This window comes from Silurus aristotelis (assembly GCF_946808225.1).
Source record: "Silurus aristotelis genome assembly, chromosome: 22".
Lineage (NCBI taxonomy): Eukaryota > Metazoa > Chordata > Actinopteri > Siluriformes > Siluridae > Silurus > Silurus aristotelis.
Window position 1 is genome coordinate 2,043,194 of NC_139595.1, and position 23,147 is coordinate 2,066,340.

The 23,147-nt window shown below is 40.0% G+C and overlaps 3 protein-coding genes across 10 annotated transcripts in view; 1 reads left to right on the top strand and 2 right to left on the bottom strand.

Moving 5' to 3' along the window:
- Positions 1 to 23,147, bottom strand: part of fgf12a (fibroblast growth factor 12a) — a 176,467-nt gene that overhangs the window by 128,289 nt on the left and 25,031 nt on the right. The gene's annotated exons all lie outside the window — the stretch shown is intronic.
- wdr33 (WD repeat domain 33) lies at positions 111 to 20,614 on the top strand. Of its 8 annotated transcripts, none has more exons than XM_083525000.1 (23): positions 126 to 338; positions 7,154 to 7,379; positions 7,485 to 7,553; positions 7,638 to 7,742; positions 7,910 to 8,005; positions 8,092 to 8,243; positions 9,981 to 10,078; positions 14,633 to 14,759; positions 15,094 to 15,248; positions 15,332 to 15,410; positions 15,490 to 15,600; positions 15,729 to 15,823; positions 15,915 to 16,001; positions 16,749 to 16,888; positions 17,100 to 17,249; positions 17,372 to 18,097; positions 18,176 to 18,224; positions 18,348 to 18,567; positions 18,741 to 18,815; positions 18,941 to 19,107; positions 19,236 to 19,337; positions 19,506 to 19,703; positions 19,838 to 20,614. In XM_083525000.1, the coding sequence occupies exons 2-23, from the start codon at positions 7,176 to 7,178 to the stop codon at positions 19,942 to 19,944; spliced, it is 3,312 nt and encodes a 1,103-aa protein (XP_083381126.1). In that variant the 5' UTR covers positions 126 to 338; positions 7,154 to 7,175; the 3' UTR covers positions 19,945 to 20,614. The 8 variants fall into 8 exon arrangements, with proteins under 8 accessions (XP_083381130.1, XP_083381126.1, XP_083381128.1 ...); XM_083525002.1 differs by having other exon boundaries at positions 134 to 338; positions 17,372 to 18,088; XM_083525003.1 differs by lacking the exon at positions 126 to 338 and adding an exon at positions 408 to 590 and having other exon boundaries at positions 17,372 to 18,088.
- Positions 20,729 to 22,359, bottom strand: sft2d3 (SFT2 domain containing 3). The gene has a single exon (XM_083525245.1). The coding sequence runs from the start codon at positions 22,121 to 22,123 to the stop codon at positions 21,452 to 21,454; it is 672 nt and encodes a 223-aa protein (XP_083381371.1). The 5' UTR covers positions 22,124 to 22,359; the 3' UTR covers positions 20,729 to 21,451.

Sequence of the window (23,147 nt, forward strand, 5' to 3'; positions counted from 1 at the left end):
TTTTAAGTTTAAGACTTTTTAATAGATTTTTAAAGGTAAGTCCTGCGTGCGTGATGGCGTCACCACAAGAACTGAGTCCTGTCGCGTCTGATGACGTCATCACGTAAACCCCGAGCAGCAAGACGGAAGGTTGGGAGGAGGAGGGCGGGGGTTGTTTGGGGGGGGGGGGGAGGCCTTGAAGATGGCGGCCGCGAGTGACTTGCGGTTCATGTTGACAATCTGATGATTGCACGCTGGGGATTTTGTTTTTTGTTGTTGTATTTTCTTTAGGAGAATACAGAAGAGTCGTGAATATAAAAAAAAAAATAGCTTTATAGTCAGCACTGGATTTTTTTGCGGTGAGTTCTGAAAGAAATATAACGAAAAACAATAAAAGATAAAACAACGGTGTGTGACCGGGGCGCCATTTAAAACAATCACACACGCCGTGAGACTGTGTGTGTGAGAGAGGGAGAGGAAATAGGACCAACATTTACGGAATAAAAATGTTTTATATATTTATTTTATATGTTGTATGCCAACAAATAAAGTCGTATTTGTGGTATAATCATGTAGGAATTAGGGTTTGTTGAGTCCGGGAGTTTAGCGAGGTAAGTTAGCTAGCTACTATTGTGTGTGTGTGTGTGTGTGTGTGTGTGTGTTTTGCTAGCGTTATTCCAAACTAAACATAGTTTAACAAATTTTATATTTTAATTAATAATATTGGACGCGCTGAATCATATTCACACAAAGTAGGAAAACAGTTGTGCGCGTGATGCTAGCTAAAAAGCGCACACAGGTGATTAGCATGGTGATAGATTTAGACTGAATTCTGTTAATTATAAGCATAAATTATAAAAAGATGTTCAGAAATACTCACTTAACACTTTACAAATATTAATTAATCTTATGCCATAAACCTGGTGGGTTTTTTTTTTAGTTTTCAACCCCTACGTTATGCTAGCTGCTCATCCAGTTTAGCTAGCATGGCGCTCTTTTGTTTCTTTTTGTTAAAAAAAAAAAAACAAATTTTAATATCAAGGTTTATTTTATTTGTAATTTATTTTATTCTTGACCCAATTTGAACAGAATCTGATTTAAAATGCATGTAAATGTGTTTGCTTTATGTACTGGAGTTCATGGGGATTTTGGGGAATAATTTTCGAAAATATTGTAAAGTTGTTTTTTTACACACCTGAATCTATCTATCTCTCTCTCTCTCTCTCTCTCTCTCTCTCTCTCTCTTTATATATATATATACACACTCTAATATAAGTATAAATTAGGGCTGTCATTCAATTAAAATATTTAATCGTGATCATGAGTTGACTCGTGATTAATCGCAACTTAACCGCACATTTGTATCTGTTCGAAATGTACCTTAAATTAAAACTTTTTAAGTTTTTAATACTCTCATCAACATGGCCATGGGCAAATATTGATGCTTTATGCAAATGTGTTTATTATTAGTGAACCCAAACTCAACATGGATCATGAAGGCAAAATATACTTTTTTACAGTAGTAATTATCACGTACTAAAAGTAAGTAATTACGGTGATATAATTTACGTAAATCATCAGGACACCAAATGGAACTTTTGCTGTGTTTCCACACGGACGGGTTTAATTGCTGGATGTGTGCGTCATGGCGGATTTGAGAATTGGTGCATCAGTAAAAAATGTTTAGTGATTAATGATTTTTTTTTTTTTATATATTTGAGTAAAGAAAGGAAGTCATGAATAAATGTTGCATAGGTTTTAATTTTGCCTCTTTATATTTATATTTTAAATAAAAATGGTAAGGAAATGCTCTGCGTAAGAGTGCCGTTAAAATGAATTTGTGTTAACGAGTTAACGTTAATTTTAACAGCCCTTTTTTAATATTTGTGTGTATATAAATGTATACATATATATTGTACATGCACACAGACTACCAGTCAAAACCACCTTCTCCTTTAGTGTTCTTTATTTTCAGTATTAATACTGATGTCCACACTATGAAAATAAGAAACAAGTATGAGTTTTGTAGTAAGAGTAGTGTTTTTATTTATTTTATATATAATTAATACATATATAAAAATAAATCTTCTTGCAAATGTTTTAAAGTAATAGTTTTAAATGATGTAAATAATATGGACTCCAAACTTTTATGTTTGTATTTTAGTGTTTAATTCAAAATTTAGTTCATCATAAAACAAATGTTTAGTGATGATAAAGCATTTTTCCTAGAAAGTTTTTATATATATTTCAGTAAAGAAAGGATGTTGTGCCTAAATGTGTTGTGTTGAAGGTTACATTTTCGCCTCTTTTATATTTGTTTTTGTATTTAATAGAAATGCACTGGGTTAATAGCATGTTTATAAAATTCGTGGCGTTAAAATTCATTTGCGTGGGTTAGTTTTGACAGCCCTAATATATACACACACACACACATTTAATGGTCTTTCTGTGCACAACCACAGTTTTGAAGGAAAGTTTCACATTGAATGTGTTTGTACTGAATTCTTTGTGTCTGGTGATTCTGCTTCTAATTGGGTAAATAATATATTGGTTTGTTATTCACATGAATAACATGACAGCAGACATTGTTAGTGCAGGAAGAAAAAATGTTCTCAAGTGACACCATCAGGCTTCACAGTTTGCACTTGTTTCATTCCCTCACCATTTTGGATTTTGTTTTATTGAGAAATCCAGTGTAAATTTAGTGGATGGCAAAAGGTGCAATCAAAGCCCTAGGATGCAATAGAAATCTAGTTTAAAGTTCCCAGCTGTGTTTCTACCATAGATATAGCAGGTCCAAAAAATGGAAGAATTTGGTTTTGTCCCAGAAATGAGCACATGGGAGGGGAAATACTAGTCACTGAGAAATGGTTTCTAATCAACGGGGGGGGGGGGGAGAGAGCACAAAATGTCTAAAAAACAAAAAGCAGTTTAGCAGTAGTATAAAGAGGACATTTGCATCGTCCAAATTGTGTTCAAGGGAAAGCTAGAAAGCTCCCGATGGAGGAAACAAGGTGCATGAGGCAATAAGGCAGGGAAAGGGACAGTGGGCTGGTTCCATAATCACATCAACAGTAGGTAGCAACAGAACCAGTCATCATTTCTTTGTTTCTCAATCTGGAAACCTGTGATTGCTTCCAGTTTGATCATAAGCGCAGAGCAAAACCTGCTAAACCACTAAACAGGAAGTCGCTTGGCATTGTGGGTAACAAAGATGATTTTTAACTGGAGAGAAAATGTAGTGACGAATGTGTTTTTAAGTGGATTTTTCTTGTACAAGCTTAAAGGTTCCAACTGTGTGAAATCGAATCATTACAACACTCAAGGGATTTGACCTTTTAAATGACTTTACAGTGCGAATACATTTTCATTGTCCTCATATATAATGTGTCTATAATCCCCTGAGCTTTTATTCAGTACCCCAAACAAGATACAATACATCTTTTAATCCTGGATATCAGGGTTCAAACTAATGCTCCTGGACCTCAAAGCAATGTCGGGGTTTAGATTTTCTCTTTCCTGTGTGTTCAAATGTCCACCACTTGCATGCAGAAAGAACCGAGTGGAAATATGTGACTAGAATCTGGTGTCTCAGATCTGCTGTGGATATTCTGATGCTTTTCTTTCTTTGAATGTTTGATGGCTATGTGGGGTAAATTTTACAGGGTTTTATTAAATGTTTGTAGAAAGCAGAATTCGATCAATTTGATGTCGAATAAAGGATCCCCCCCCCACACACACACACACACACACACACACACACACACACACACACACAGACAATTGAGTTTAAAATAAATGACATGGATGTTACATCCTTTTTTTTTATCCTTAACAAGAGCATAAGAGATTAAACACTTTTTGTTTGTGAGTTACAGTCCTACACTGCACTTTATATGACAGAACTGTAAAAGTCGAGCCGTTCTCAATGGCTGGATGATTTCTGGTTATGATGGTGGTTATTTTAACACTGTGCCATTTTGGGGTTTCAAAACTTTTTTTTTTTTTTTTTCTTTTCATGAAACCTTCATGCCCCGACCCCTTCACTTCTCTGAAATGTTCCACTAGATTTAGGAGTTTTCTTGTGGGGATTTGTGCTCATTTAGTCTGAAGGGTGTTAGTCAAGTCAGGTAGGGATGAAGGTGAGGAGACCTGGGGAGCAAGTCAGCGTTCTCATTCATCCCAAAGGTGTTCTGTGGGGTCAATAGAGATCTTCCACCACAATCCACGTAACCTATATTTTCAGCCCCTGGCTTTGTGCACAGGGGCATTGTCATGCTGGGACAGGTTTGGGTCTCCTAGTCCAGCACATTTCGAGAGATATTTTATAGAATTGTGTGCTTCCAACTTTGTACTAACAGTGTGTATAAGCTTGGTAGAGTTGAACAGACTTTTTTGAAAGTCTTCTTGATCGTCATGATCTGTGCCTGTAATTGAAAACAGTTTTGTTAAGGTTGTGTGAAAAGGATTGAAATACCACATACACCATTTGTTTAAACATGGCTTGTTTGAATGTGACTTTTGGGCCCCTGAGCAACCCCCCATGTTACCACCCTCTACTCCAAAGGTTCTATACTATAGACCCTGCAGCTGCGAAGAAAAAAATTCACTGTTCAAGCGTTGGCGTCACCCTCGTTCTTGATCTCTAGAATTAGAAGGCTCAAGAGTTGTTTATATAAATGTTATATATATATATATATATATATATATATATAACTTATAAATATAACTTTCAGTGTCTGTGGGATGTTCCTCACTGAGATCCTTCACTGCCCACCTTTTGTTCCCCAATTTCTTTTTTTTTGGCTAATCAATGTATTAGTCTAAGTAGGGTTTTTCTGTATTGAAATCCCATCTATTTTCATGTGAGTAATTATTTGTGCTGTTCCTCCTCCCCATCCATCTTCATGAGGTATGTGTACAGCACTAAGTTGTTTGAACCGATTGCCAAGTATGTAACCTGCACTGTATCAAGTTTTCTTTCCTCTGAAAATGTCAGTGTGATGGTTCACTGCGTCCACCCTGAAGATTAATGGAAGCGATAACAGGGGCGAACATCATCACGTGCTACTTTATTGTAGAAGATATTTGGAAACCGCGACCAACAGCATACAGGTCACGATCTCTATAGTGATGTGATTTTCGCTCCTGTTACCACCTTCATTATAGCAGCTACAAACAGTTGTTCTCTCACCATCCTTGATTTTCCCCGACCTTTTATTCTTGCTTATTTCTCGTCTTTTGTACAAGTCGTGTACGTTACAGAAATGAGGTATTGATGTAATGGAAGATTTTTAAACTGTTGCACTTTTCTCCTTTTAATAACTTAAGCGAATAACCGTCTTTTTAGCCTCTGCTGTATTCTGAAGCATGGGTGAAGAAGCATAAACTCATTAGCTCTGATGTCTTGTGTTTGATTCTTATGTGAATGCTGGTCCTCTCCTTTAGAGTCCTTATTTCTTATTACATTTTTTATTTTTTTTGGAAAATGCATTCATGTTATGTGAGCCAGTTTGCAGCCAGAACATCAACCAAACCAAAATGTGCACACGTTAATGAACCTGCTCTATGAATATAAACTGATGAAACTATCAGACTAGTGAATGTAGTTGAAGTTCACGAGGTTAGGAGAATGGTGCACCCATGCTTCTAAATGAGAAAACTGCTGATGGGTTTGAAAGATTAGAAAGTCTTTTATTCAAAAGAGCCCAGACACAAATTATACTTATGAGCTGTAATAATTTGATAATCGAATTACTTCTTGCTCTAAAATGGAGACTTTCATCTCCTGTGGCTTGAATGGAACAGGAAACTTGTACGATTCAAACCGAAGCTCGAATATAAAAAAGGTTGTTTTAGTCACATGGATAGAAACTGATCAACCCATTAGACGTTATTAATGGCAGTAAACAGCAAGAGAAAATTCCCCAAATGCTTCAATCTCCTTGCTATCGTGATTGAATGTTCACAAGTAATCCTGGATATTTGGTCACTATCACGTTTTGGTGTAATATTTAGTTGTGCGGTTTATATCGCAGATTTTTGTATACACAGATGATTGTAATGGTCACTAATGTAGCGCTGGCGTTGCAGCTGATCTACACTAGATTGATCTGCATTGAACGTCATGCATCACCGAGAGGAAGATTATTTGTGAGATTGCAAATTGATTTGTCAGATGCAGCATGTTTTTTTTTTTGTTTTGTTTTTTTAGCTTTTTGAGTTGAAGTTTGACAGACTGCTGTTAGATTTTATGTTTTGAAGGTTTAACTCCACTAAAATGTTCTGTTCTGTCAGGGTTATCAATATATTATCAATGTGATTGGATATCTTGCTGATTTTCCAGATGTGAACTGATGTGTGTTTTTTATATTTATATATATATATATATATATATATATATATATATATAGAGAGAGAGAGAGAGAGTTATGAGATTTTTGCAGAACACATTACTAATCTAATTTACTTTTCAAAAAGGGATGATCTTTATTAAAATAAAAATGTGTATGTGTATATATATATATATATTAAGTAAAGTTTTATTTTGCTTTTGTCAGACTGAGCAGATTTTTTATTGATTGATTTTCTTCAGAAGAGAATGATTTTGTGCAGTTGACAGTTACAGACAGTATGAATGTTGTTTTTTTTTTTTTGTTGTTGTTTACTGCTATAAATTTATGCCCACACGCATATTAAATATTAAATACAGTAGCTGTGTGACATTTTACTGCTATTTGAATCCTGTGCATGCGCTGTGTGTCGCCTTCTGTATCTGTTTGCCTACGTTGCCAAAAACACATTGTAGTTGTGCGTATTGTTTTACTTTGTGTGTAATATGGGACCTGGAGATATTCAGTGTAATTAATGTTTTTTTTTTTTTTTTTTTTTAATCATTCAATAGATAAACTGTATCTGTTGATGTGTTAAAGAAAAAAAGAATTTCTTGCGGCGCTCCGGTTTCCCCAATAATGTGAATTTGCGATGTTCGATTTAACGTGAAACCTTTGCCAGTTATTAAAATAAATAAGATCAATCTCGTCAGGATCCTGATTGGTTGTAAATTTTCAACTGTTAATTGAAAAAAAATTTATAACGTCTCATCGCGATTGGTTATTGTCAACTGTTATTCAAATCTAGTGTAGGTGTTGATCAATTTTCCCGTGTTCCACAGGCTTGGCTGAAGACGCACCATCATGGCGACTGACATCGGCTCCCCGCCGCGCTTCTTCCACATGCCTCGGTTCCAGCACCAGGCGCCTCGGCAGCTGTTCTACAAGAGGCCGGACTTTGCGCAGCAGCAGGCCATGCAGCAGCTCACTTTTGACGGCAAGCGCATGAGGAAAGCAGTGAACCGAAAGACCATCGACTATAACCCGTCGGTCATCAGATACCTCGAGGTAACTTCAAAACACCATCTCTCTCTCACTTATCATAAACCGACTCCAATAATTTAATTCTAATCGGTGCGCCGAGTGACGGGTTTTTTGTCTCTTCCCTGACAGAACCGCCTCTGGCAGCGGGATCATCGAGATCTTCGTTCTGTCCAGCCTGATGCAGGTTGCTTTAATGATGTGAGTGGTTTAACTCTGCTTGTCTTCAGCCTTTTGGAAACTACAGGGTTGTTTTTCTTACCATCATTTTGTGTGTGTTTGCAGCTTGTTCCTCCTGTCGGTATGCTCAATAACCCCATGAACGCAGTGACTACAAAGTTCGTCAGAACATCCACGAATAAAGTGAAGTGCCCAGTGTTTGTAGTACGGGTAAGTTCACTACCAGTGTAGTGTCCGTTTTTGTCCCGCCCACTCAGGAAGGGCGTGTCCTGTATACCGACAAATACTGCTGTCTTGTCAAGTTGTTGAAGTTGCTGCTCTCATCACGGTATTTCCCTGTTTCTGTCCATTTTCTTCTCCTCTTTATAAATACACAGTGGACCCCTGAAGGCAGGCGACTCGTAACCGGGGCCTCGAGTGGGGAATTCACCTTATGGAACGGCCTTACCTTTAACTTTGAGACTATTCTACAGGTAAGTGTTCCTGTAAGTAGGACAAATCCTTCTTAACGGATCCGACGAGAGACCCAGTTACCGACTCGGCCGTTTTCTCCTCGCAGGCACACGACAGCCCGGTACGCGCGATGACGTGGTCTCATAACGACATGTGGATGCTGACCGCCGACCACGGCGGCTACGTGAAGTACTGGCAGTCCAACATGAACAACGTCAAGATGTTCCAGGCGCACAAGGAGGCGATTAGAGAGGCCAGGTCTATACCCAATCTACCCTTTTCCGTAGTTAACCCAAGAAGCGTGTATCGGAGGCGCCCCCGGGCGTCTTCCGTCCTTTTATACTTCTCCCTGTTATGCTCGATGTTGATGTTTTTGATTCTTGACACGTGTATGTGTGTGCTGTTGCAACACTGCATTGATTTGTCACCTGTGGCTCCAAAGTTCTGTATCCTGGATTTTTTTATATTTAATAACAATGTACAGAGAACATTTTTAAATAAAGAATTCACCTTTATCTTTATGCTAAGGTTATTAAAACCACAAGACTAGACATGGTGAGACCCACAGGGGCAAAATGATGAATGTGAAGGGTTTTTTACGGTACACTCGCGCTACACGGTCCATTTCACACCGCTGCACGACAACGGCACCCTGATTTAGTCCTGAATAAAGATTTAATTCTTAAAATAAAGATTAATATAATAAAGGTTATTAGAATAAAGATGAGCGAATTCCACACAGTCCATCCCACTCCCGCCTGGGAAATGTGATCATTCGGAAAACTTGGGAAAAACCTCTCACTCCATTTTCATACTCTGGTCACATCCAAAGGAGAAAAACTCAAATAAAGTTGGTCATCATGGTTTCCCCTTCCCTTTATGTTCTCACTCTTGGGTTTCAAGAGTAATAAGCCACATATTTAAAAAAAAAAAAAAAAAACAATAAATAAAAGTCCCTTTTTGATGTCATTCCACACATGACGGGGAAGTAAAAGGCCATTGGGTCACTTTTGTGGATTTTCAGTGTTTAATGGATGAGCAGTGGGAAAACTTTTGTTTATGGTGTATAGTGGTTTTTTTCTTTTTTGTTTGTTTTTGTTTAATTTGGTGTTTAGAAATAACCAAAGAAATCACAATTGTTAACTACGGTTTACAGAAAAGTCTTTCTTTTTGCTCAGGGTTAGTGCTTTTGTCTGGAGTCTGTTTTGTAGACCAGATTCATGATTACAGGTTTCTTTTTAATAAAAGCAGCAGCCTACAAAAGTGAATAGAGCAGAGAATAGAGATTTGTCCCTGTGCTATTTTTCCCCACCTGGAAACTGTTCTTTCCTTTTGAAGTAAACGTAGATTCCTTTAAGGAGGAATTGATGTGTTGTGTGTAATAACCACATTTGCACCTGGTAGCAATTACATTCACCTTAAATGGACTGGATCAGGATTCAGTTTGTTCACCAAATTCTATTGCACCAGCAGAGCACAAGAACATGGGATTATGGTTTCCATGGTTGATATTATATAGCGATTGCTGAAAAGTAGCTGTTTTCTGCTGTATTACTGGTGCAAATCTAGAGGATAAAACGCCGCCCCATCCACTGACTTTTCATTCTCTGATTAGCATTTTAGAGTTTTGTTTTATCTATTTCTTGATGTGTCTTTTGCTTGTAGTTTCGTGGGGGGGTGTTGGCGGAAATACAGCTCAAGTACTTTAGACATGTGACTTCCACCGTTTTTTGGATTCGGTCCTTGGTTTTTTTTTTTATTATTATTTTTTTAAACACTCGCGTCCCATTTTGCCGGAATTCTGTAGTTGTGGATGTGGAACGGGTTTCTGTCGACGACAACTAGTTTGAAGAGCTTGTAGTGTGTTGCTACTCCAATACCGAATCAGATCCCCCCCCCCCCCCCCCCCCTTCTGCAAAAACCTGGGAAGTTTCCCAGTCCCACAAACAGCTGCTTTTGTTATCCTTCATTATTGATTCTTTTTCATGTCTTCAGTTTCTCTCCTACGGATAATAAATTTGCAACTTGCTCCGATGACGGAACTGTGCGCATCTGGGACTTTCTGCGCTGCCATGAAGAAAGAATACTCCGAGGTACGTTTATATGACTGACCTGAAGACACAAACACCACTTTTGTCAGGGAATATAAACACATTTTTAAGTGTGTGTGTGTGTGTGTGTGTGTGTGTGTGTGGAGGGGGGGGGGGGGATTATTCACTTCATTCACACATTTTCCACCTCTCCGTTTTATAACGTGATCCTGCTGTCAGTGGACTAAAGATTTATTATTCCACAGTGCTAGAACTGAAACCTTTCACATTTATTTCTGCTTGTGTTTATTACATTGTATGGACAAAAGTATTGGGACACCTGATTTTCCCAGCATAACTAATTTATATATATTTATATATACATACATACATACACATACATATGCTTTAGTTTTTTAGATAGTTTAGTTGAATCCTTTATATATGGAAAATGTTAGTGATCAAAATACAAATTAAAAACTAAAGTTTATACGTTTTTATTTTCTTGAATATTAAAACACTGACTTCCTTTTTTCTTAAAATGAAACAAAACACAGACTCTTCCATCTTCAATTGAAAAGTAATTTTCTTTTTTCTTTTCTTTTTTGTAAATTTTTATAGCAGTTGTCCATCGTCATATTAAGTAATGAGTCAAGCGTTCGTGAGCAACGGTTATGGGAAATTAAACAACTGGGCGGTGGGAATATATTTTCCAAAAGCAGCACGTTTTATTCTCTTTACGCCGCAATCTAGCACAATGGTGACGATTTCTATTTAATAATGGCAGATTATTTAATGATTTAATGCTCATGAGATGTTCTTCAGATATACTGGTAGGTGTATTACAGTGTTGGAGCTGAATACATTTTATAAAAAATAAAAACAGGATTAAGGTCACAGCAAGGTCGAATGTTTGGTCCTTTTTTTTTTTCTGCACTTCTTCCATCATGTTTGAATAATATCTTTGGGTTAATTTTACAAGCGTACAGTTATTAACACGGAGGACGAGATTCCGGTTTCCCTGTTTGTCTCGCTGCAATCGGTCTCTACTTTTTTCTTATTTCTAAAAAGTCAAACGGTCCAATTAGATTTTGCGTAGCCGTTTTGAACTCTCTGGTAAGATGCTGTAGAACCTCGCTTGTTCCTCTGTCGTGCCAGTAGTGTTTGTAAGATGCCCCAGTGCTGCATGCTGGACTTTTCTTAGCCAAAATAATAATCTAATAATTATTGAATCAAAAAAAGGTGTCCTTTAAATACTGTTAATATGCAGTGGAAGCCCTTTTATTTTTTTTTCCTCCTGGTGATTTGGACTCAAGTAAAAAGAGAGAGTTCTGGACCTTAATGGGAAATGTTGTTCAGATTACGTCTGATCTAATCTCCTAAACTGATCTGAATCCTACACATCTTACAAGCTGCCTAACGTCTTGTCTTATAATAATGTCTTAGTGTTGTATCTGTAGTGCTCCTTTTTTTTTTTTTTTTTTTTAAATAGTAACTTGTTTTCATTTAAACACAATTTTTTGTTCTTTTCTCTACATTTCTTACACTTTCATAAAATTTTCACAATATTCGGGTTTCTTTTGTAAAGATTTCCTCTGAAATGAACAGTCACATACCCACACTAGCACCTCTGAGCCTGTTGGTTAGAGCAGGGACCAAGTTTTGGCGTGTGGTGTTTTCAGGCGTATATAAAACTGGAAAGATCGTCAAAGGAATGAGGAAGTAAACCGTAACACACACCTGTGAATTCTGTTTATTTGGTTCATTCAATAGAGAGAAAAAAAAAAAGTTTTTCTGTAATGGAAAGAAAATCATCAGGTTCAAATTCGTGTTCATTTGACTCGTCTTAAAAACAATAGCAGTGTGTGTTTAGTTAACCATTTTTAACTATTAGTTATTCTAAGATTCCTGTGTTTTTATTTTAAAGTGGTTCATTGATAATAAATAAAAATGAAGCAGCCACTGCTGGAGATTTGACTGTAGATTCGTGCACAAGCACATCTTAAAGTATTACTTTTATTGATTTTTAAAACGGAACTTTGAGCCGAGTATTTGTGAGACGGATATAAACCGTGTTCTGGGACGTGTCATTTTCAGACTCCGAGGTCATTCATTAAAGACCATTTGGAAAAGGAGAGAACGTGATTTAATGTTCTTATGTATTTGGACAAAATTGAAACTTCACTGGAGTAAAACGATCTCGAAGATTTTTGAATGTTTTGACAGAATCATTCACTGATTGATGACATTTGCCCTAATGTTATCTTTATAATGAAGGAGCATGTGTTCTCCTCAACCACACCAGAGTTAAATGTCTTTTACATTTATTGCGTTTAGTGAAGATGCCATTATACAGAGCAATTACAAATTGTAACTGAAGAAACACAGCTATTAGGAAAAACTGTTTATACTCAACACACATCAACCAAATCTTTTACCATTTTTAGTTCCGTTAGAGAACCAGCTGCTCCTGAAACCTCAATGGATCGGATTTACTGCACCTTGGTGTTTTTTTTTTTTTTTTTTTTCCTGGAACAAATTTCTTCACTTTCCCATTTTTCATGTCCAGTATTTAACTTCCAACATTGACATTCGTGCCACTGGTACACACGTTCCTTCGTTTTGCTGTTTTTGGTCCATAATATTTCCAGCACATTGTCCCACCACACTCAGTCTGTGTTGCCAGTCAGGAGGAATGATTTACAGATATTACCCAATAATTACAAACCAATTCATTTCCCTCTGATGTGATCCTCGAATAAGTACATGACGTTAATCTGCTTTTGTTCTTATTTGTAAAAAGTTTTTGATTGGCAGGTGTTTTGTAATTGATGGAATTTCGGAGATTTATATTGGTTTATAAATTGTATTGGTTTTCAAATTTAACGTTTTAGTTCACTGAATTGTTGAATTTTATCCTGGTTTGCAGAATCCTATAGGTCGAGAATTCCAGAGTTCAGTTGAGGCTATCAAACTGTTTTTGGTTTTCACTATTCCACAAAAGTCTCCCAACATTCTGCAGGATTACTTTAAGTTCAGTAAAATTCCTGCTGAGATCTATCGGTTTATAATTCTCCTCTTGATTAGAACAGCGAGAGCTCCCTGGTTAAGGTGCGTCACTTTGGATTGGAAGGTTGTGAGTTTGATGCCCAGCACCACCAATCCGTCTTTGCTGGGCCTATAAGCTGCTCGGTGTATTAAAAAAAAAAAAAAAAAAGCTAAATGTAAGTCGCTGTGAATGAGGGCTGCTGTCGACCAAATGTCATTAAATGTATTTATGGTCGGCATCATTCCACAGAATTCTTTTGGAGTTTTGTAGATGTCTGCTGCTTTACAGAATTTTGTCATTCAAATTGTGAAATAACCATCAAATAATAAGTTATTAAATGTTAGTAAATGATTCTCCCAGGCATTCAGACTAATAAAGTAGGCCTTGGATTTGTTATATTGCTTTAGTTTGGTTAGTTTTCATGTAAATACTATAAAATTCTAATTACAAATGGTAAAGTAGCAGCAAGTTAGTTTACTTAAACAAAGCTGAAATTATCTTCGCTATGCCTTGACATAAAAATGTAACTTTACCAAACGCTTTCAGTCGTGGGCGAGAGGAGCACACACAGGGAGGCACAAGTCGGCTGATGCTAGCAAAGTGCAAATTCCAATCTAAAAAACCTCACCTTTTGTACTTTTACATATTTCTACAAGATTCCTCCTCTACCTTTAAAGTCTCATTCACCTCATTCGCATATTCACGTAGTACATCAATTTCTCGTTCTTTATTGGAAGTCTTGCGAAACTCCTCCATGTTCTAGTTCCGTATTTATGTGACGTCTTTCTGTTCTGATACCCAGTTTAAAAACATCGTTTTAAACAGGTTTATATTCTCACTTGTGTCTAGACAATTTTTCAAAAATTCCACTGGTCTACAACAGATTGTTGGTCCTCAGAATTCTATTAATGTATAGTATTCAATGGCATTCTTTTGGATTAAAGTTGTTGGAAACTTGTTACTTATTATAAAATGCCATATAATTCTGTGTAACTTCATGAAATCAGCTCAACCTGTTCTGTGTAAGGGTTTAAATACTACAACACTGTATGTTAATGCATTAGGGTTCCTACTGTTTGATTTCCTTATCCAATAGTCACTAACTTTCACTACTACTAAGATTTTGGTCCTCTGAAAATTGGATTGTAATTGACCCATTAGATCTTGACGTTATGGTTTAGTCTATTTGGCCCAGAGGTTTTTCTTCATTTCAAGCTCATGTGAGATATCGGAGCATTTTCTTTTCTCAAACAAATTCCTGATTGTGGACACAAACCTACGATTTACACACACCCTTTTTTTTTGTCTTTGATAAATTTCTCATATTTGGTGGATATTTTGCACTTGAAATTTGTGCTGCCATTTATACTCTGGAAGTGCAGTTATTAAATTCCTCAGAAAACAGACACGGGGAAAACAGAAGTTTTCTACATTCCTTATTAATCACACACACACACACACACACACACACACCCCTAATTTTGCCACTTCTACTACACTGTAGAATCGGTATTGTGAATATGATGCTGTTTGACGCGTTTAATTTCTCCGCATCCGTTGCTTTCCAGGTCACGGCGCAGACGTCAAGTGTGTCGACTGGCATCCCACCAAAGGTCTGGTGGTCTCGGGCAGCAAAGACAGCCAGCAGCCGATCAAGTTCTGGGATCCAAAAAATGGCCAGAGTCTGGCAACATTGTGAGTTTATTATTGCGCTGCATTTTAGTTAAAAAAGTTCTTCCATCTCTAAACATCAGACCTGAAACTGGTGAGATGAGTAGATCTGTGAAGTTGGCTGCTAGCAAGACGTTCAGCTCTGCTTGAGTAGAAGCAATCCGAATGTTGGTAATCAAGCCAAAAGTATGACCAAAGTATATAACAAACTCGAACTATATTTTGAAATTCACTTCTTTGGTGCCCATGTTCTTTATTGCCAAAAACTTGGACCCTCTCGAAAAACTGTTGCTCATCATTCCACAAAAAACCCCGAGATGCTCTAATCGCATCCTCACCGCTGTTTCTTGTGTCTCAGACATGCTCATAAAAACACAGTAATGGAAGTGAAGTGGAACCTGAACGGAAACTGGCTCCTCACGGCGTCGCGTGACCATTTGTGCAAACTGTTCGACATTCGCAACCTGAAAGAAGAGCTGCAGGTGTTCAGAGGACACAAAAAGGAAGCTACAGGTAAAACCTGTAAAGATTTCTGGGTTCACGCGTCTGTGTACTTGGCGTATCTCCTGACGCTGATGGTGTATGTTCTGTCGCAGCTGTCGCCTGGCACCCGATCCACGAGGGTCTTTTTGCGAGCGGAGGCTCTGACGGATCGCTACTCTTCTGGAATGCTGGGTACGAGCTGCTTCCCTGTATGGACTTTTCATTCGCAGAAATTTTAATGTAAATCCTAACATGCATTTATCATCGACAGAGTGGAGAAGGAGGTGGGTGGTATGGAGATGGCTCACGAGGGTATGATCTGGAGCTTAGCCTGGCATCCTCTCGGGCACATTTTATGCTCAGGGTCTAATGACCACACCAGGTATGTATTTTAACTATGTATGTAATTTTCCAGAGATAAACAAAAACCAACACACTGTGAAAGGTGATAATTAAAAAAGAGTACCTTGAGATGATGGTCTTTTTTTTTTTTCTTTTTCTCACCTTCAGCAAATTCTGGACCCGAAATCGTCCGGGAGATAAAATGCGTGACCGGTACAACCTAAATCTCCTACCTGGAATGTCAGAGGATGGAGTCGAATATGGTGAGAGATTGTAGATCACATATAATAACTGTAACTGCATGGATTGTTAAACAATAAACAGGGTGATGGAGTGTCATGTTCTTGCATCTAGACGACATGGAGCCCAACAATCTGGCCACCATTCCTGGGATGGGGATCCCGGAGCAGCTAAAAGCAGCCATGGAGCAGGAACAAACTAGTAAGTAACCAACCTCAACACCTACACACACACACACACACACACACACACACACACACACACACACACACACAATATAATATGCTGCTGTGGATGTTTTAACTGGAAAACTTAAGAGTGATGATGAATGTCTGCACGTTCAGTGTACTGAAGTATTGTGAAGTTGGAATTTCCAAATTGCCAAAAGTTTGCGGACACCCGGTCATAAGTATGGCATGTGCTTTTTGATAATCGCATTCCAAATTTAGTTCCAATTTGCTATTATAATTCCCTCCACTCCTCTGGGAAGATGTTCCACTAGATTTTTGAGTGTGCTTGTGGAGATTTGTGCTCATTCAGCCACAAGGGTGTGAGTAAAGTCAGATACTGATGTAGGTGAGGAGGCCTGGAGTGCACTCAGCATTCAAATTCATCCCAAAGGTGTTCATTAGGGTTGAAGGCAGAGCTCAGTAGCTGGAGATCTTCCACTCCATGCTATGCAAAGCATATCTTCATGGAGCTTGCTTTGTGCAAAGGGGCATTGTCATGCTGGAACAGGTTTGGGTCTCCTAGTTCAGGTGAAGGGAAATTTTCATGCTACTGCATCCAAAAACGTCCAATACAATTGTGTGCCTCCAGCTTTGTGGTAACAGTTTGCCAAAGAACCACATATGGCTGGGAAAGTCAGGTGTCCCAATACTTTTGTCCATATAGTGCACGACTTTAGAACATAATCCATATTAATGCATTGCTTGTACTCTTAATCAGACAAAGAGACAGTACCGGAGGCTGAGATGAGCATCCCAGGGCTGGATTGGGGAATGGATGAGGTGATGCAAAAAGACCTGAAGAAACCCCCAACAAAGAAGGTTCCCTATGCAAAGCCAATTCCCGCTCAATTCCAGCAAGTAAGTCAAACAATTTATTTCTGCTTTTTTTTTAACTTTTTTATAAGAAATACTTATACAGAGAATTTCATCTATTTCGGGCAATATTTGGGAGGAAAACTCGGCTTCTTGGTGGTGCTGGGATTTGAACTCGCAACCTGCCGATCCAACCACTCAATCACTGTACTTCTATTGTAAACCATATTCTAATCGCTACTCGTTCCTTGTCTAGGCCTGGGCAGAGAACAAGGTGCCAGCTATGGTTCCAGGGGAGCCTCCCAAAGAAAGGAAGGATGAGAAGGTGGATCTCAAGAAGAAGTCTCAGGCTGAAATCGAGCAGGAGATGGCTGCACTGCAGTACACAAACCCCATGCTGTTAGAGGTGTGCTTCTGATACTGGTTTATTAGAACACGGGCGAAAACTTCCCTTCAGAGCAAAATCTGCGTACGAATTTCTGTGACCGTCAAATAACATTTAATTACATGTCGTATTTTCATCTGCAGCAACTGAAGATTGAGCGAATGGCCCAACTCCAGGATCAGAGCATGCCACCTCCTGGAGGTCAACCAGGCTCCATGCCATCCTTCCCTGGACAAGGAGGCCCCATGGCACCGCCTCCACAGGGCTTTCCACAGTCAATGCCACCGCAACAGATTCCTCCCAACATGGGCCCTCCGATGGGTCCAGGTGGCATGCCTGGTCCGTATATACCACCAGGTCAGATGGGACCTCCCGGTCCTCTGCCTCACCAGGGTCCTCCTTCGCAAGGCATGATGGGACCTCCGGATCATCACGGACCTCCACGCCACCCTGGACCCCACAGGAATATGGGGTCTCATGGAATGCCCCCAGGGCCCAGGGGCATGCAGGGTCCTCCTCCAGGTCCAATGCCTTCAGGACCACCTTCAGGAAACATGATGGGACTTCCACCTCGAGGTCAAGGGCCACCCCAGGGTGGAATGATGCACCAGGACATGCGTGGACCAACACCTCACGGGAACATGATGGGTGCCCAGGGCCCTCCACCAGGAGGAATGATGGGACCTCCACCCAGAAATCACGGCATGGGGAACATGCATGGAATGGGGCCTCCTCCTGGAGGGATGCACGGGCCTCCGAACAATATGCAGGGTCCATCGGGTAACATGCAAGGACCTCCTTATATGCAGCAGGGAAAACCGCCACACATGGGCGAGGGGAATAGAGGACAGTTCAGCCAGGTAAAAAAGGTAAATTACATGAACGAAAAAAATTTTTGATTCAAGAGTCCGCAGAGTTTAAATCTCCATTTTTTGTTAACGTTCTAGGGACAGAATTCTGGCCCGCAGTCCATGATGCATGGCCCTGGTGGAAAAGGTCAGCTCGAGAACCTGCTTGGATTTTATCAATTGTAGTTCTATATGAAGAAAAAAATCATTTAATCAGGTAGCAGATCTTAATACATTCTTTCAAATGTTATGTTTGTGTCAATATATGTAGATGGACCTCGAGGGCCTCCAAACCACCACATGGGACCTCCACATGAACACCAGGGATCAGACGGAGGTTCTCAGTACTGGCCAGAGGATGGAGGCTATCAAGAGAGCTGGAGGAGACCAGGACAGGACTTCCATGGAGATCCCAGGGGCCACCGAGGAGGTTCTGGAGGACAGTGGGAAAACCAGGAAAGGTTCCCTTCTCATGACGATGACTATGAAAGGTGCGTCAGACAGTAAAGTGATGGGACTTTTTTTCTTTCAGTAGTGGATGATTTGATGATCTATCTAAATCATTTAGGTTTACAAATAGGATTATTGAGGGGGTTTTTTTTTCCCTCCATGATGTCCAGCTTTATAAGAGTTAGCTCATCCCAGTTGCTGATTGTCTGTGCAGGTTTGATGATGGGTATGAGGGTGCGGTAGATGGGTACGACCAAAGGCTGAGACGACCACCACATTCTGAAGATTCGTAAGTACCGTACATTTACAGATTATAAATACACTCAACACAACACTGCCTCTGTGTGCTGTTCATTACAAACCATAATCAGGTGATGTGACAAAAAAGTGCTGTAATGCTCTTGTGTTGTTTAGTTTCAGGAGAGGTGGAATGAGCGGACGCGGAGGCAGAGGAAGTTACCAGGACGAGTACGGAGGAGACGAGAGCTTTGATTCTCAGGAAGAGATGGGCCAGGGCTGGGGAAATGGAGGGAGAGGGAGGCCGCGTGGAGGAACACCACGTGGAGGAACACCACGTGGAGGTTCGACTCAAATTCTGTGGTCCTTTCAGCCAACACACACACACACACACACACACACACGCAGACACACACGCACACACTGAGAACCCGTGCAATCAGCATGAGATTGAACATTTCATATCTCATAGGTGGTGTAGGAAGAAAGGGGCTTCTGCCAACTCCTGATGAGTTTGCGGCTCACTACGAAGGAGGAAGAAACCAGGAGGGTTGGGAGGGAGGGCGAGACTCAGGTAGAACCACTGTAAAACAAAAACCAAAAACAACCCTGTGGGCTGGGAGGGTGTAGGCAGATAGTGTAAATGTGAAGCTGAACATGAATTGTTGAATTCCCCATACCGTAGAAAAGAAATGTTTTAATTGTGACAATGGTGTGTGGGTGTGTGTGTGTGTTTGTGCAGGTCATGAGGGCTATAGGGAAGGCCAGAGAGGTGACCATAGCATGCACGACAGCCCGTCTGCAGTCAGCAGGGAGCGCTCTTCTTCACTACAGGGCATGGACATGGCCTCACTCCCACCTCGCAAGCGTCCCTGGCATGACGGCCCAGGCACGGGAGACATGGACTCACCTGGAGCTGGACCTGATGACCGAGGGGCAGGTGAGACACCATGATTTTGAGGAAACCAATAAGTTTCCATGTCAATTTCTGCCTCAACACTACGGATTTGTTTCGATTACAAAGCAAGAAGCCTAAATATTAAATACACAGTGTAACGTGTTTTTTGTGTTCAGGTCGGCCTCCACCACGTGATGACGTCAGTTACGGTCCTCCATCCAGAAGCAGTAGAGGAGGGTGGGTTCGTGGTGGCCGTGGACTAAGAGGAGGCCGGGGACGGTAGGGGGAACTATGCTCGTAAGACAGTGGGTGGGACACTGTGGATTGAAAATCAAGGAGAAAAAAAAAAGAAAAAAAAAAAAAAAAGCAGCAAATCTGCTTCATCAGCTCCGGAGTCTCGACGCCTATTTGCGCGTTTTCTCCAGTTGGTCCTGAGGTCGTAGTGGCTCATGTTCTTCGTACCAATTATAGAAAAATGAGCACGTTTGAGGACTGTACGCTGTGACTGAGCATTCTTCACTTAATTGCTCAAGCTGACCGGAATTTGACACTTGGACACCACAGACAAAAGACTAGCTAACACCTTTCACTTCATTTTGGAGTGTTTTTGAACAGTCCTTCACCAAATACTCTACAATGCACTATCCAGAGTCTGTTTCTCACACGGTCATCACTGATGTTCACTGGACTGGCTCAGAGCTTTCCCCACTCCTCTTCAAACTTCAGAATGCACCATGTGCACACCTCCAATCCAGTGACTGAAATAAGTCTCATCCAGACGATCAATTTTATGTAAAAATAAATAATATTGAAAAGAATTCTGGAAACCTGAGCAGTCTCGTGGGGCTGCAGACTTTCTTTCAACGTGTACAGTTTGTCAAAAGGTTGTCATATTTGTTTTGTGCATTTTTGTATGAGATGGCAATAGAAGTTTGTGCAAGATTTATATCAAATCAGTCGTCATTTCCATTCTTTCACATTTCACACCCAATTTATTTTCAGTAATAATTTTAACACAAGTTTATAATCATTGTTTTGTCAATATTTAAGTGCACATTAACAGCTGGTAAATTAATAAATGTTTATTGAAATACAGCAATGAAAGGTACAGGGTAAGTGATCACATTTTTGCCCTTTTGGTGTGAATTTGAACACAATAAGAGTTGGTCCATCTTGGATGCTATTGTTTTCCTAAAAACAGCAGCTCTCGAATGGTGAATTCCTTCCAACACTGCTGTATTGTTCACCCAGAGGAAGGTATTTGATTAAGAAATCCTGTTAGAAACTTTCCTGAAGCTCTTTTGTCCTACTCGAGCATCCAGACTAAAACCACTAATTAAATTTCATGTGCAGTGTTAATGGTCTCAGGTCTACACTTTATCATCTCTCTTCATTATCAGAATGGAGACATGGTATTTCTCAGAGATGTTCAATCTTGTCTCCTCGGACTGACTGGAAACACGATAGTGAGTTGCACTTGTCCTACATGACAAATAATTCCCAGATTAGAAAACTGTACAGTGTAAATCAACATGTTTTTTATTTACAATATTACAAAATGTGTTAAATGTGCACAAGTACTGCTTTGGTCCTCATTTCACAGTGGAAATATCAAATAGATTGTAGTTAATCCAGATAAATGCAGAACCCAGCCCTTTCTCCTGACAGCAGGTGATGAGAAACACTGGTAATCTGCACTCTAGATTAATACAATACACATCCCAAAATTTCAAACACATCTGTCCTGCACACTGGAGTATTGTCTCCTGTAATGTGTCCATAACATGTGCTCATATGGGCATGGTTTTTCCCGTCACTGTCCTCTTGATGGCCGACGCAGCCATTCCGCCGACAAACCGCATCCCGGCGCTGCCACCGGGTACCAGAGACACCACGTAGCCCACTATAGCGCCAATCTGCACGATGGCTCCGAGCGCCGTGAGCATGGTGCTGTGGAGCGCCAGCGCCGCGTAGAGCGTCGCCCCCAGCGAGCACAGGTACACCACGGCCCCCGGGGACGGGGCGGCGATCATGCGGCTCGGGCCGCGCAAGACGGCGGCACCAGTCAGCGCGAACAGCGAGCCGAGCGACCACAGCAGAGCGAATTTCCTCGCCTTCAGTAAGAGCAGCGGCGCGTATAGAGCCGAGAGTCCGAAACACAGCGCCGAGAATAAGATGCACACCACGAACGCGACCATTCGCTGAGACCGACTTACGCCGGGCAGACAGGGATCAGATTCCGCTGACCACGGCCAGGAAAACCCGCTGCCCGTGCTCGGGCCTGTGGAAGAACCGGCGCGACCCGAGAACGGGCTCGACCACCGACCGAACCAGGTGCCTGTTACATTGCTTTCGGCTTCGTCGATGTTCAGCGTGGTGCTGGAGCTCGACTGGGATATTGTCTTTGCACCGCTTTTAGACTGCGCTAAATATTCCTGAAGCTGACGGTTCAATTCCGCCATGTTTGTTGCGTTGTAACCCAAACAAAGCAGTGATACGTCATTAAAACGCGACCGGTCCACGTTGATCGCCTGTCAATGACGTAACAGGGATGAGTGGAATAAACTTGGAAAAAACAAAAGAAGCACTGAAAACATGTGATTCTCTGAAAACATTGATATTTATGTCATTTTTCTTTTTTTGTTTTGTTTCTTTTTTTCTGGAAGTTAGTGTTAATTTGTCATAATTATGTAATACCTCTTTTGGAATTTAATAAAATAAATAAATAAATACTTGTTTGAATAAAATTACTTTTTTCCCCTGTATATAAAGCTTGTGTATTTTGTGTATTATTTTTACAACCTCAAATACCATTATTTTGTCATATCAAAAATTCTATTAATTTCGGGCGGCTAATGGGCTATAATAGTCCCATAAAGACAATATCTGTGAGTGAATATTAAAGAGACGAATGTAAGAATTGATCATTATTTTATATTTAAAGCAAGTTTAAAGTCAGGCAGCATCTCACAGTCATAATTTAGTTATAGAGGACAAAAGGGTTCTCATTTTAATATACTGTAACCACTGTGTATTTCAGACCTCGGCCTTCAGTGGTGTCCAACCAGAATAAATCCACCTCTTAAAACCATCGTTACGATGCCACATCTATAGCATCAATATTAAAGAGAAACCCAGTATAACAGAGCGCTGTATTACAGATAGGTATACGGTGAGAATGAATGGCATTACTAAAACAAAAAATCCACAGCTGGACCTCTGGTCCAGCTGGCATACATCATCTCTAGCAGAAGCGTCGATATTGACCTCATAAAATGACCCCATGTTTTCAATGCATTTCCTTCATTTTTGTACATTTAATACATATTCATAGACAAAAATATATTTCAACATGTCAGTGATTCTGAGTTTAAGCCAACAGAGAAGGCCTTTCTGACCCTCATGACCTGCTGCTGATTGTAACTTACTTTACAGAGCGGTGTTTCTCTGGGCTTATACTCAGCTGCTTGGCCCTTCTAAAATTAA